At 33.9% G+C, this 13,657-nt stretch overlaps 2 protein-coding genes across 2 annotated transcripts in view; both read right to left on the bottom strand.

Moving 5' to 3' along the window:
* Window positions 1-356: 356 nt before the first annotated feature.
* LOC149544421 (uncharacterized) lies at window positions 357-2,447 on the bottom strand. Its single transcript, XM_089798845.1, has 2 exons — window positions 2,286-2,447; window positions 357-1,676 (listed from the first exon to the last, which is right to left on the bottom strand). Exon 2 carries the CDS (start codon window positions 1,624-1,626, stop codon window positions 499-501), a length of 1,128 nt encoding a protein of 375 aa, XP_089654971.1. The 5' UTR covers window positions 1,627-1,676; window positions 2,286-2,447; the 3' UTR covers window positions 357-498.
* A 1,642-nt stretch (window positions 2,448-4,089) lies between these two features.
* Window positions 4,090-13,657, bottom strand: part of LOC149544422 (uncharacterized) — a 55,113-nt gene continuing 45,545 nt past the window's right edge. The window contains exons 7-10 of the mRNA XM_089795972.1: window positions 6,591-6,835; window positions 6,230-6,486; window positions 5,821-6,142; window positions 4,090-4,639 (exon numbers count right to left, since the gene is read on the bottom strand). Coding sequence (XP_089652098.1) covers window positions 4,385-4,639; window positions 5,821-6,142; window positions 6,230-6,486; window positions 6,591-6,835 — 1,079 coding nt within the window. The 3' untranslated portion in view covers window positions 4,090-4,384. The remainder of the gene's footprint in view (window positions 4,640-5,820; window positions 6,143-6,229; window positions 6,487-6,590; window positions 6,836-13,657) is intronic.

Consider the following 13,657-nt stretch of genomic DNA (forward strand, 5'->3'; position numbering starts at 1 on the left):
ATGGTGCAAGAATTTGATGATCTTGTTGCTCAGGATCAAGCTCCTTGTTGAGCTCTCCTTGTTGTATTCCTTTCTGTCTTAATAAAGTTTTACCCCTCTTTTTGCAAAAAAATATTATTATATTAAAAAATATTATTTTTCCTAATATATTTAAATATGTAAATAGTTTAAATGATATATTTTTAAAACCTAATCAAATTTTGATTAAATATATTAAATATCATTAAAATTCCTATGAATTATCTATATGATTTTGTATTGTAATATTCATAAATTATAATATATTCATGTAAGAATCTATCTCACATACACTTGTTCATTAATTCTATATAAAATAATTTCAGTAACCACAAACATTATATTAAAATGACTAACAAATTCTCAAATTTTATTACGCATTCCACATACTTCCGAATTCACTAGATCAAAACTCAAAACAAAATAGTTATAGAGGTGATATAAACAAGAAAAGTGGTAATATCGTAATCGTGGCCTTATTCACTTAATTTGTCTAGCCTTCGGCACTTGCATCTGCCTCGCCTGGAGCATCATATTTCCTTTCCGGCCTCTCTCACCTACACCAGTTGCATGAGTCCCACTTGCAACAGTTGCATCCGTCTTATCTCCTAAAGGAGCTTCCTCATCCATTTCACAACCAGAAACAATCAACATATATTTGTACTTCTTGGCTGCACCAAAATTATTAACATACTCCAGCCTACGAATTTTATCTTTGAGATACTTTTGAAGATTGTCACGAACTGAATTATCTGCACAAAAACGTGTTTTGTGCTCTTCTAAGACGGAGTATTTATGTCGCTCAACTGCATCCATAACACTGAACTTATCATGATTAGCGGGGAGGATACCAATTTGCTTATGCTCTTCAAGGTATCTCTTCCAGCATTCACTTCTGGTTGCTTCCAGATTCAGAGGCCTATAAATTCCAGCCGCACCAAACGAATTCTTAGTCTCCTCCTCATACTCTACAATTCTTTTTTTTACAGCCTCGATCTTATTATTAAGCTCAGCAATTTCCTTCTCAACTTCGGCCTTGTACAGAGAGACATTGGAACTAAGATCAGCCAGTTGAATATCAAGAATAGAGACCCAAGCACAATCCTCAGGGCTGAAAGAGTGAAGTGTGTGGCGTACTCTTTTAGTTGACTTCTCCATCTCAGTAACCACTGCAATGGGTCTTTTTCCTTTCTTGCAAGAGGATTCAACAAAATCACCAGAATCTTTTCCTTGTTTGCTTTTGCTTGGCGATGTAAGAGTATCAATAGCATCTTTCCCCTCTTTGCTTTTGCTTGGCGATGTAAGAAGACCAACAGCATCTTTCCCTTCCTTGCTTTTTCTTGGAGTTATAAGAAGATCACTAGCATCTTTCCCTCCCTTACTTTTGCTTGGGAATGTAAGAAGATCAATGAAATCTTTCCCTTCCTTACTTTTGCACCACCTAGCAAGGTCAACAGCATCCTTGACACCCCAATCAGTGAAGCCAGAAATCACCCTTCTCCTACGAGCTTCAATGGCCAACCTCCTGAGAATACGTTGATTCTCATAAGATTTGAACGCACTACATTCCTCAATGACCTGCTGTTTCGTAAACCCCTGCTTCTCCATCTCTCTTATAACATCGCCTTTAAACTCGATTTCATTGACAAGGAGGATTCCTGTCAATTCATCAAAAAGAATATCCTGAGAAACCTCGGCCATCTCACTCAAACAATCAAATATTCAAGCAAATAACAGGACAGACAAGCACTGAGCGTACACAGACAAACTTGAACCTGCATGAGATGTTGGAAAAGAAATTGAATTTATATACATAACCTTGCCAATTCATGAAGGGGTACTTTTCAGAGCTAGAAATAGACTCTTTCCGACTTTATATTTCCTTGCTATTACTACTGAAAATTTTACAAAAAAAACACAGATTCGATGATATAGAAACTTTCTATCACTATGGTATATTAAGGAAACTTGTCATTTAGAAAACATTTACAAGGGGAAAGGGAAAAGAAAGTAAAGATGGTTGCATGAGCTCATCTGGAAAGAGTTACCACTACTTAGCTAGTTTTCTTTTTTCACTCCTGTTTCTAGCTTAACTCTTACATTGGTAGCTTCCTTAAATTAATTAAATCAAAATCGACCGGTGTGGAGAAAGTACTAAGCTAACAATAATATAACACATTGCATTCTTTATGTTGTGATAGAAACAATCCTTAACAGAACCATAATCTTTTAGAGATGTTTTCCAGAAATGGTAATTCCAACCATACAAGAGATGTAAAATTTTCTTAGGAGTTAGAAATGAAGATGACTCCGAAATGTGGGCGCTAGCTCTTCCATAATTGTAGACGAGAAGTAAATTCTAGGTTCTATGTCCTCCAACCCATTTGTAATTAATAGCAACTTGAAAACAACTCAAAAGCTTCATCATAGTGAATATTGGTACCAATTAATTAATGTGTCGAAAGGATTGAATATGGATAAGATAAACTTAATGACCAGTCATGCCCAAGAACTTTATGCTAGAATAAAACTTGGCTGCCTCTCAGTAACATATTTTTTAATCTATTGGAGAGAGCTCTATCTCTATTAGCATGCATCCATTATTAAAACGTGTAATTTTGCCTCGAGAAATGTTTGAATTGTTCCTCGAATAATGTCTGTTTACGGTGTCTAAGAGCTCTGTATTTTCTTGTTCAATGTACCAATTTCAAATGGACTCCAGATTTTCTGATTATAAAACAACTTAAAAGGGATTACACCTATTCTACTTCATCTTCTTAGAGACAAGCGAAAGGATAGGTTCTTACTGGAAAAAGTGATGGTTGAGCTGTAGACAGCGACGTATAAGAAACTAATAGAAAGTATTGATTAATACAACACTCTTATGTCATAGGAATTGTTTTCAAGTTGGTGCCCGTTACTGTTAGGGAAGGACTGTGTCTTCTAGCTTCAAAATTTGAAGCAGGGAACCCTTATATAATACAACAAACAATATTTCTTTGAAGGATTCTGTGATTATTCTTCTGTTATGACTATCATTATTTTCGGGTGTCATAAGTGTGTTTTTTAATAATTCTTTTGATTAAAAAAATATTTTTTGTGTTCAAATTTATGTTACAAGTTTTTAAATAACATTAAATCTTTCAGACTCTATAAGAAAAATTACAAATTACAAATTTAATCATTACAATTCATGCCAAATCTACTCTATTTGGTAAACTTCAAAATATAGTATAAAGGGAAAGTAATGCAATGTTCATATGCAAAACTTAAGTGAAAATCTCTTCAATAATATATCTAAAGTATAAAAGATTTTCTATTTGAAGTCTATATTTTTTAGACAATAATTTATACCAAAAAAAATATTGTTGTTAGAATGAATGACAATGTATTATATCTATTTTGACTAAAGTATGATATAATCTAGTCATGATTTATTATTTTCCTTTGTTTAGTAAGAATTCGTTATGATAACATCTTGCAAGGTCCATTACTATATATTGATACCATAGAATGTAGAGGTCCAATCCTAACAATGAATGAATACTTAGTTTATATATAATTTTTGTGAGTGCAACATAATTTGAGACGTATGATCATTTAGGATTTATGTGCACCTCAAAGTGATGCCAAAATATAATATTGAAATTAAAACTCCTATATTCACTCTGTTTTTTGTCACTTTTAATAAAATATAATCTTAATTATGAACATAATGAAAAGTGACAATATCTTGTACAAAGTTGGGCCATGTCAAATATCTTGGTCTTACATTCACATAGTTCTATACCTTAAACTATCTGTGTGAATCATATTTATCCTTTCAGTACTAGTATCAAATTAGTCATAGTCTATCATGATCATGGTGGACTTCTGCTTCCAAGTCGGCTCTATAATTGCAAGTTCATCCCTGAAGAACAAACTTGACTAATCAAACATTTGCATGAATGGATATTATGTGTTAGACTACACTCAATCTAATTATCTTGAATCATTTACCTCATTGTTGTTCCATTAAATACAAGATGATCATTTTATCTTCTTTGATTATACAAGATAAACTGACTATAATGTACAAATCTATTCAGTCGATCTTCTTTGATTTAACAGATTTAAATAACATCATATGAATAACAGACAACCCGCTTCTTTCAATCAATAAAGTTTGTATGACATCTAGGTAGAATTGTCTATTAAGCTGATTTGTGTCTGGCAGCTGGAAGCATGTATAAGAAGTTCTAGGAATTCTAATTCCTTCTACAACAATCACTTTTAGCTTCCCTGCTCTTGGATTTGGACCCTGTAATGACTGTTTTTACCTAACAAATACAACATCACATTACGCGAAAAGCATACAGACTGCACTCTAAGACTGTTGTTCTATTAGAAGAGCTTCTAGTGGAGCTTTTCCTCGAACATCCTTGCTCACATAACTTGTTACATACTCTTCAGATAGAGACGAATGATACAATGGAGGATGAGTTTCATCAACCAATTCAGAGGCTGGAGCAATCAGCACACCATCTTGTGGAGTTAAAAACATGACAACTGACATCCTGTACCGATTTGTATTCACTACTGCCCTATGCTCTGCACTCTTGTATTTTCCATTACTTATAATCTGCCATTGTAGAACCCAAACAAATTCCAAAACACTTATGAGCTGGATATCTTGCATATAAACTACAAAATAGAAATGTTAAACATCTATTCCTCCGATTGCTAATTACTAAGCAAACCTGAACAGATGATCCATCACAAGGGTATTGTAAAATCAAAACTCATTTCACTACTAGTGCAAATCCATATACAAGTACTAAGCAAAACTGCATAGTTCCTAAGTTAGACTTTACGGGCCATAATCATACTAGTACAACTTTTTTAAAGATTTTCTCCGAACTACCCACGTTGCAAAAACTATTCACACAAACAAAAACTACTAAAGCATAAGAAGGATAGTTTACACTCTAAACTACACTTCTGAAGACAGGAAACCTATAGATTAACTCGTATATGCCAGACTCAAGACTTATGTAAACATGTATGATATTTTTATGACATTATCAGATTGGACCAAAACTAGCGGAAATCTATATGTTGATAGTTAGGAAATATTTCGTGTAATAAGTTAAATTATGTCACTGTTATTCGGATTCAATTGTATAATTTTTCATGTCTTATGAATAGTGATTCACAAGAACCCATCTTTTATAAGAATGAATAATATGCATAACACTCATTACATCTTGATGAGACACTGAGCCTGTCCAGAAATTACCCATTGATACAGGAACATCATGCATAAATGTATACTAAGATATTACAGAATAAGCAGCTTTAAAATATAATGCTATTTTGATGTGATTTTGATATGATCAAATCATTTTATCAAAATGTTACTCCTACTCAAATACATTTTAACTACAGAATTTCCACTAAAATTAAAGCTACTTAAACTACTACCCACATTTTATATATCAGATTAAACACAAACTGGGAATCTCATGCAAAGCACAAATATCCTACTGCCCCAGCTGTTTGTCCCTTTGAAATCTAGACTATAGAGCGCTCTTTCAGTATTCTAATGACACATGTATTTGCTTGGATTTCTTAACCTAACTCTGATATCCTTTTATTTATCTAATACCTCCGAATAACATGATGATCGGTATGAATAACCTACTCTAGAGCACCACAGCATGTAAACGAGAAATAGGCAACAAATTTAACAATATCCTGAACTCCAATTGCATATAAACGAGAAATTATTTGGGCAAGAGAAAATTGAATGATTTTACTTACCTCCAAGAAATCACCAACATTGACAATAAGCGATCCAGGAACAGGGGATACGGTCAACCATTCTCCTCCTTTCCGAACTTGGAGGCCCTCGACCTGATCATCTAGCAGGACAGTGATAATAGTCCCATCTGAATGGGGTCTCAATCCATGCACCAAATCTGGCTGAGGGCAAGGTGGGTAATAATTGATTCTGAGCTGAAGCATGGGTTCCTTGATAAGGGTTTGAACATAATTAGAGTCCAACCCCAAACCCTCAGAGAGAAAGCCCAACAATTTATCTGTAAGATTGAGTACCTCTTCTCCATATGTTTCATAGGTTTTCCTTTATTATACACACACCAATCAATCAGGATAAATTCATGCTTCATATTGCAAATTGCTTATGCGCGTTGGAATTAAATTTATTTACCTGTATGTGAGGGGTGTTTTTGGCCAGTGCACTACTGCCTTGACAGAGGTAGGTGAGATATAATGAACAAGGGCATCAACCCAATCAAGGACTGCGTCATCTGAGGTGTCATAGAAGCGACCATAGCCTTCAAGCAAATGAGTGCCAGGCCTCACCGGACACTGCCTTCTTTTTTCCTCCAAAGGAAGATCAAAAAATACTTGTGACACATCTTTGACCCTCTCCAGCAATGAAAGATTTATTCCATGATTTATTATCTTCAAAAGAAAAAAACCAAACCCCTGAAGTCATTGATGCAAATAAAAAATATTCAAAATACCTAATTTGGGTATGTATGTTTTAATGGTGTCAGGGTACAAACCTGGAAAAAGCCCCAATGTTGCGCTGCTTGGGTCACTTGTGTTACTATCTCTGAGTGCTGAGCTGCTAAATCGATGAGGGGAATAGATTGTGGAGCTTGAAGAGCAAGAGATGGCCTTTGATCAGACGGAAGAATATATCGAGAAGGGACATCCTTGATTTGCCTGTCATGGAAATTTTGTACCAGGTCTATTGGCCTCTGTAGTCTCTCCAGTTGCTTGAGAAGATCATCCATTTCGAGAGATAATCAGCAGACTTGGTGTACAATGAATTTTTCTACAGGAAAGGAAGTCTACATTGGAAATCAAAGAGCACAAGTCAAGATACATATTTATTTATTTTAAGCGATTATATCCCGAGAGGTGGCAGTAAATATTACAAGTGATGTCGATGTTCGTAATGCAAAACAGAGCAGATAAAACAGTACATAAACAGTGGGAAAACACGTATGTTCGATAAGTACACATTTGGTGGTTACATTCTCGCGCGTCTTCTATTAATTATTCATAGTGAATATTCAAAATAATGATCTTTTATTATTATTAATTAATTGCCGTGTAGGTTAAATATATAATAATTATAGTATTTTAAATGGGAAAAAACATTTTGGGTAAATTAAAAGGAAGATAAAATATTTTTTAAATGGGTGTTAATTTAATATATAAATAATGAAGGATTTGATGAGAACGAACAAATTCACAGATCTAAAGAAGAAAAAGACAAGAGAAGGCAAGGGTTTGGCTCTAAAAATAGGCAATAATATATTATCAAATTGAATGAATGAAAATACAATGGATAAATCCTAATAAAAGAGATCGTAAAACTCTAATAAGCAAACCCTAATAGGTAAAGGACATTTAATAATTAATTTAATTATTAAAATGCATGTGCAAAAAGTGAAATATTAAGTAGATAGTAAAAGTAATTTAATAAATTAAATTAAATTAATCCTACTCTAACACCCCCTCTTAAGATGAACAACAATGCAAAAAAAGAAAAGAAACTGCAATGCTGAAAGCATAAATGGGTCCAAAAGACATGGCCTGATGAGGTACCCAGCACAACCAAATCTCTAAAAAATGGAGAAATAGGGAAAACCTCGTGGGGAAAACCCTACCCCAAAAAGAGATAGAAGAAGGAAAAAAAAATTAAAAATGAAGGAAAGACTCAAGAATGAGACACTCCAAGGACAACTTACTTTGCCCCAAGCATAGAATGCAACTGAAGATACCACGGGGATGCAAAAATTTTAGTGAAGATGTTTGCAACCTGCTCAACAGTAGGAATGTACTCCAAGAAAAGAGAGTCATCCTAAATCAAATGCTTGATGAAGTGCATGTGAAGTTCAATGTGCTTGGTCCACTGATGCTCAACTGGGTTGCAAGAAATGTGTATAGTAGTATGATTGTCACACCAAAGAAAGGTGGAACTATCAAGGGGAAATCCAAACTCTATCATCAAGTGTTGAAGCCATAAAATCTTCTGACTAGCTAGCACAGTTGCCCTATATTTTGCCTCCGTAGATGATAATGCATGAGCATGTTGCTTCTTGACCATGTGATAGGACCAAAACCAAGACAACAAACAAAGCTAGAAGTAAATTTCCAATCACCAATATCACCAGCCCAATCTGAGTCTGTATAACCAACAATGTGAGAATCCCTTGATGTGTACTGAATTCCATAACATGGAGTACCTCGTATGCACCTCAAGATATGTTTGGAAGCTTGTCAATGACTCTCATGTGGAACATGTGAGAATCTAGAGACAAGTCCAACCACAAAGGAAATATCAGGAGGCATGTGTGTCAGGTACAAAAAACTACTCACAAGTTGTCTATATAAAGTGGAATCCACTATAGGAGTAGTGCAAGTGGTAGATAAATTAACACCTAACTGAAAAGGTGTGGGAGTAGGCTTGCAATCAAGCATGTTGAATCTCTGAAGCATATGAAGAGCATACTTTTGCTAGAGTGTGACTATCCCATTTGATGACTAAACAACTTGTAGGCCCAAAAAATAGTACGGAAGTCCAAGTTTTCTCATCTCAAACTGATCTCTCAAAACATTGAGTACTAGATAGTAAGAGAGAAGTTGGTGATGGAGGATCCATCTGAGGATAACGTTCATCAAACTGGACATCTCACCAAAACAAGACCTCTACGAAATTAGGATCAAACAACTTGTATGCCTCCACATCCTCATAGTAGCCAGCAAAGATGAGTGGCCAACTCTTCCTCTCTATGGCTTTCCTCTAGGCATCTAGAATAATGCCCAAGCCTCACTACCAAAAATGAAGAATGTAGAAACATCAAGATTGACATGAGTCCAAGCCTCCTCATGAGTCAATGTCACAATTCCTTGTGAGGCATTTGATTCTTAATATAGTTGGAACAATTGATAGTGTCAGCTCAAAATAAAGAACCCATAGCTTGACACTATATCATACAATTGGGCATCTCCTATAATGTCTTGTTCTTTCTCTCTACAACCCCATTCTATTGAGGGGTATGGGGAATTGTGAATTAATGTTGTAAACCATGCTGAGTGCAAAAATTTATGTAAGATTAATTCACATATTCCCTTTCATTTTCTGTGTGTATATGCCTAACAAAAAGACCAATCTACTTCTCCACAAATGTCTTAAAGATTCGAAATGAATCAAAGACATCAGACTTATACTTCAAAAAGTACACCCATGTGCATCTACAAAAGTCATTTATGAAGGTAAGTACATGTCAAGTACCTAAAAAGGATGGTGTGGGAAATTACATAAGATGACTATATATCAACTCCAATGGTGTCTTAGAATGTTTGGATCTACCTATCGGAAATGGATCTTTGTGATGTTTGTCAAGTGCACAACCTTGATAAACACCATATGTACAAGAGATCTAAGGTAGCCCAATCACTATCTCCTATGTAATCGTCTATTATAGATATATGTAGTTGACATGGCCAAAGCTTCCTCACTATGTCTACATGAGCAATAAGAGAAACACCTATAGAATTGGAGCTCTTGAAGCCATCAAACTGATATAAGTGACACTGAAGATCAATACTCCTAGTAGTAACAACCAAGTCAGGATCATGGAGATCTCGAATAACCACATCATGTGTTGAGAACTTAACTATCTTACCAGACTTAGAATGACAAATCTGAAAGACAGATAGGAGGTTCGTAGAAATGACCAGAACTAAGAGAACATCCTATAGGGAACCACCCTCTAAAGAGATAGTACCTGAACCTAAAACTAAAAGTCGTGCAGAGTCACCAAATGCAATTTGTGTAGTAACACTCTAACCAAGTAAGGCAATCAAAGCAGGTGAGTGTGTCATATGATGGGAAGCACCTAAATCAAGAATCCAAGTAGTTGATGAAGACAATGCTTGTGCAGAAATATTATGTCCTTTCCCTAAAGGAGGAGGCAGTGGCTTTGGAGAAGCAATACTGTGTTGTTGCATGGCCTCCTCTAAAGCCTCAAGATGTTTCCAACACCTAGAAACTAGATGTCCTTCCTTGCCACAAAAACTACAAAGATCACATGTAATCTTCTTAGTGTTAGAAATAGGAAATACTTTGCAGGGGGTTGTGAATTAGTATTCTGCAAAATTTTGTCACCAACTGGATACTATTAATTAATTTGAACCATGCATAAGAAAGTAAACAAGTAATATTGAATAGAAATAATAACCATGCATAAAGTGAACTCATAACGCCATATTTTCTTAACTAGGGAGACCCTGGCCAAGAAAAATTGTGGTGGGGATGATACCCACTAGATGATATACTGATATATATGTTCCTTGTTAGAGGATGGACCCTATTAGGAGTCAATGAGAAAATTTAGTATAGAGAATCACTGTTAGGAGTTGTAGTACAATGGATGCAAGAAGAGCTCACTGCCCAAACATGCACTTCCAATTACAAAAAGATCTCACTGTGCAAACAAGTAATTAGTCTTTAGGTATATAGGTGATGTATCTTCTTTCTTGACTGATCTCTAACCCCAACTTGATCTTGGATCACAAAATCAAGTTCTCAAAACATCACATATATTGCTTCACAAAAAATTCACATATCACTTATTACAATACGATTGTACACTTCTTTTTGCAAGATGTCCTTCACATAAATACCATGCCTTTTCACAAATTTTTGCTAGGTCAGCTAAGACCAATATACTTTTCCAACTTAAAGTAAAGATCTATGATGTCGGCCCTAATTGGTCAAGTAATTATTTTGTAAACAAAATAATTCCTTTACTTTAATTATGTTGTTCTATTTCACTAGTAAATTGTGAATATCTATTTTTCGTACTGTTTGTACTAATGTCTAAGGTTATACACATCATCATCAACATGTATATTGTCTCCATCAAACTTCACTAGTCATGATATGATGCTAGAAACATTTTACATATAAAGCAATGTATTGTTGTAAACCAAATTTCATACTGAGACAATTTTCTAAGTACCAAAAGCTAAGTATATTTATTTCTAAGGTTTACTACAAGTATGTACATCATGTATTCCCATTAATGACAACAATTACATCACTACATATAGCCAATTGTCAACAATCTCCCACTTTGGCATTGATGACAACAAAGTAAGGAAAATTGGCTAAGTGACAAAACCTTAACAAAAACTTACAATACTTAACATCTAATGCATACCTATACTTCATATTACAAATGCTCAATTGCTTAATTTCTCCCCCTTTGAATATGATTGCTACATCCATAACTTACTACACAATTTTCTTCTACAACTTCTCCCCTTATGATATCAATGACAAAGGTCAGAAAGTCCAAAAACTGTCAAGAAAATTGTCTGTCTTCTTTTCAGGCTGTTAATATTTTCATGCAATCATCAAAATTTTCCTTCAAACTATGCATACCTTTCTCCCATGTGTCATTTTATACTTTGGCAGTAGTGAACATTGCACATAAGGCATATGATGCAATCTCAACTACATTAAGGTTGGAGTAGGTAAAGTTTTCATAAATGTTTTTAGCTTTGATACATTATTTCAATTGTCTTTCAATAGCTGATATCTTTAGAGAAATTGATTCTCTTAATTCTGATAGGCTTCTCAAAATTAGGCCTTTTTCAAGTTCCAATTTCTTGATGTCTAAGTGAACACTGACAACTTATCCTTCCAACTCATCAAATATGCAAGAGGTTTGTTGTACCTGACTAGTTAGAGCTTCCATCTCACTCATCTTCCCTTGAATCTATCTATCCAAATCTTTGGTCAACATATGAGATAAAGTACATTTGATGTATAGTACCTTGCCAACTTGTTGACATCTTTGAAGTTCCTTGATACGAGTATCAAGACTTGGAAAATCATTCTAAATATTCTGACAAATGGTGATAAAAAGATTAGCATCATGTGAAATTTGAGTCTTAGACTCAACAACATTCAAAACATTTGTAAACTCATCATCAAATAATTTTACAACTAATTGAGCTCTCTATTTGGGGTTTGCTTTAGTGTGTTTGGCTATGAGGGTGTTGTGTGATCTATTAGTCACCTCCATTAATGCTTTCGGTAGACTTTTCAACTTTTTGTTCTTCTCAAACAATTTTGTAAAGGATGAGATCAAGTTAATTTCATCATCATCATCATTTTTAAGGTTAGCAAGAGATATAGGAGAGGATGAGTTATGTGCTTTCAGCTCATCTTTCTTTTGTTTCTTCTCTACTACCTTCTTTGATCTTCTCTCTTCTTCTTCCTTCTCTTCTCTCTTGCTTCCTTTTCTCTTTCTTTTTTTCCTTCTTCCAACTTTTTCTCTTTTTCTTCTTCTCTCCTCTTTTCATCTTCTTTCTACTTCTTTTCTTCTTCAAGCAATTTCAACTTGGCTTCTTCAATCTTTTTCTTTTCTTCATCTATCTATCTTTTCTCTTCTTCTATTAGTCTCAACTGATCCTGAATATCTTTGAAATGGGGCTTAGGCTAATTTAATGGATCTTCATCAATGTTAATAGTAACATTTGTCTGATCAATCTACATAGTATCACCACTTACTAATACTTCCAAGGTTTTCTCTGTAGTAGTAGGTTCTACCTTTAACTCACTCATCATTTGATTGATGGTTGTTGCAGTTTCATTTATTATAGCATTCTTTTCTCCTCCCATGAACAAAAATGGCCTCATCTTACTTCGCAATTAAGGTGCTAGTTTCTTCATTAATTTCTTGATTTCATCTTCATCATCTATCTTACACATAGTTCTTAGCATTGACTTTTGAAGTTCCATGTCTTCTTTGTGAGCTGGTGCCTTTTAGCCACAAGTCTATCATAAACTTTTTTGATTCATCATGCCTTTAATACTCTCAAGTTTCAAGTTATTAAGGATCATATATCTCACATCAGAGATATCTATTTGTTCCTTTTCAATGTCATTGTATAAATCATACAACATATTTGTCATGCCCAAAAAAAAATTCAAAGCAAAAACACACCAATTTATTTTTATTTTTCCTAAGATACTAATAATTAAACCCACTAAGTTGATAGTTTTAAATTAGTTTAAAACACATGTACATTGCAAGACGTTCAATGCCTTGCCCTTAACATGTCCTGACAATATCATAAAAGTTTATGACCAATGGTTATGAATAGATCGTTAAAACTGAGCATTCGTTATTACTTTACTTTTAAACAAATATACAATTTTGTTTATATTAACTTTTAAATTAAAACTAATTATTTCTCTAAAGGTAAATACTAACATATTTATTAAATCTAATATAACAACATTTATTAAATTCAGGCTAGTATTATCTAATCAATATAGTTAATTAAATCATAAATAATAATTCTACATTATTTTAAATCAATTCATCTTCTTTATACTTACCCCATAATACCAAACAATAATCTTAGAAGTCTTAACCAAATAATACAACCAATAACAAAGTTAATTAATTTTCAAATGTATTCTAACACTATTATAAATCTAACATTAATGATCCAAAACACATATACTAAATACCTTTTTACTAAAAATTAATATGATTAACAACATATCCTAACAAAACATCTGAACTAAACTAGA

This window comes from Cupressus sempervirens, chromosome 8 (assembly GCF_028749045.1).
Source record: "Cupressus sempervirens isolate cs-2001-9-10 chromosome 8, ASM2874904v1, whole genome shotgun sequence".
Classification (NCBI taxonomy): Eukaryota; Viridiplantae; Streptophyta; class Pinopsida; order Cupressales; family Cupressaceae; genus Cupressus; species Cupressus sempervirens.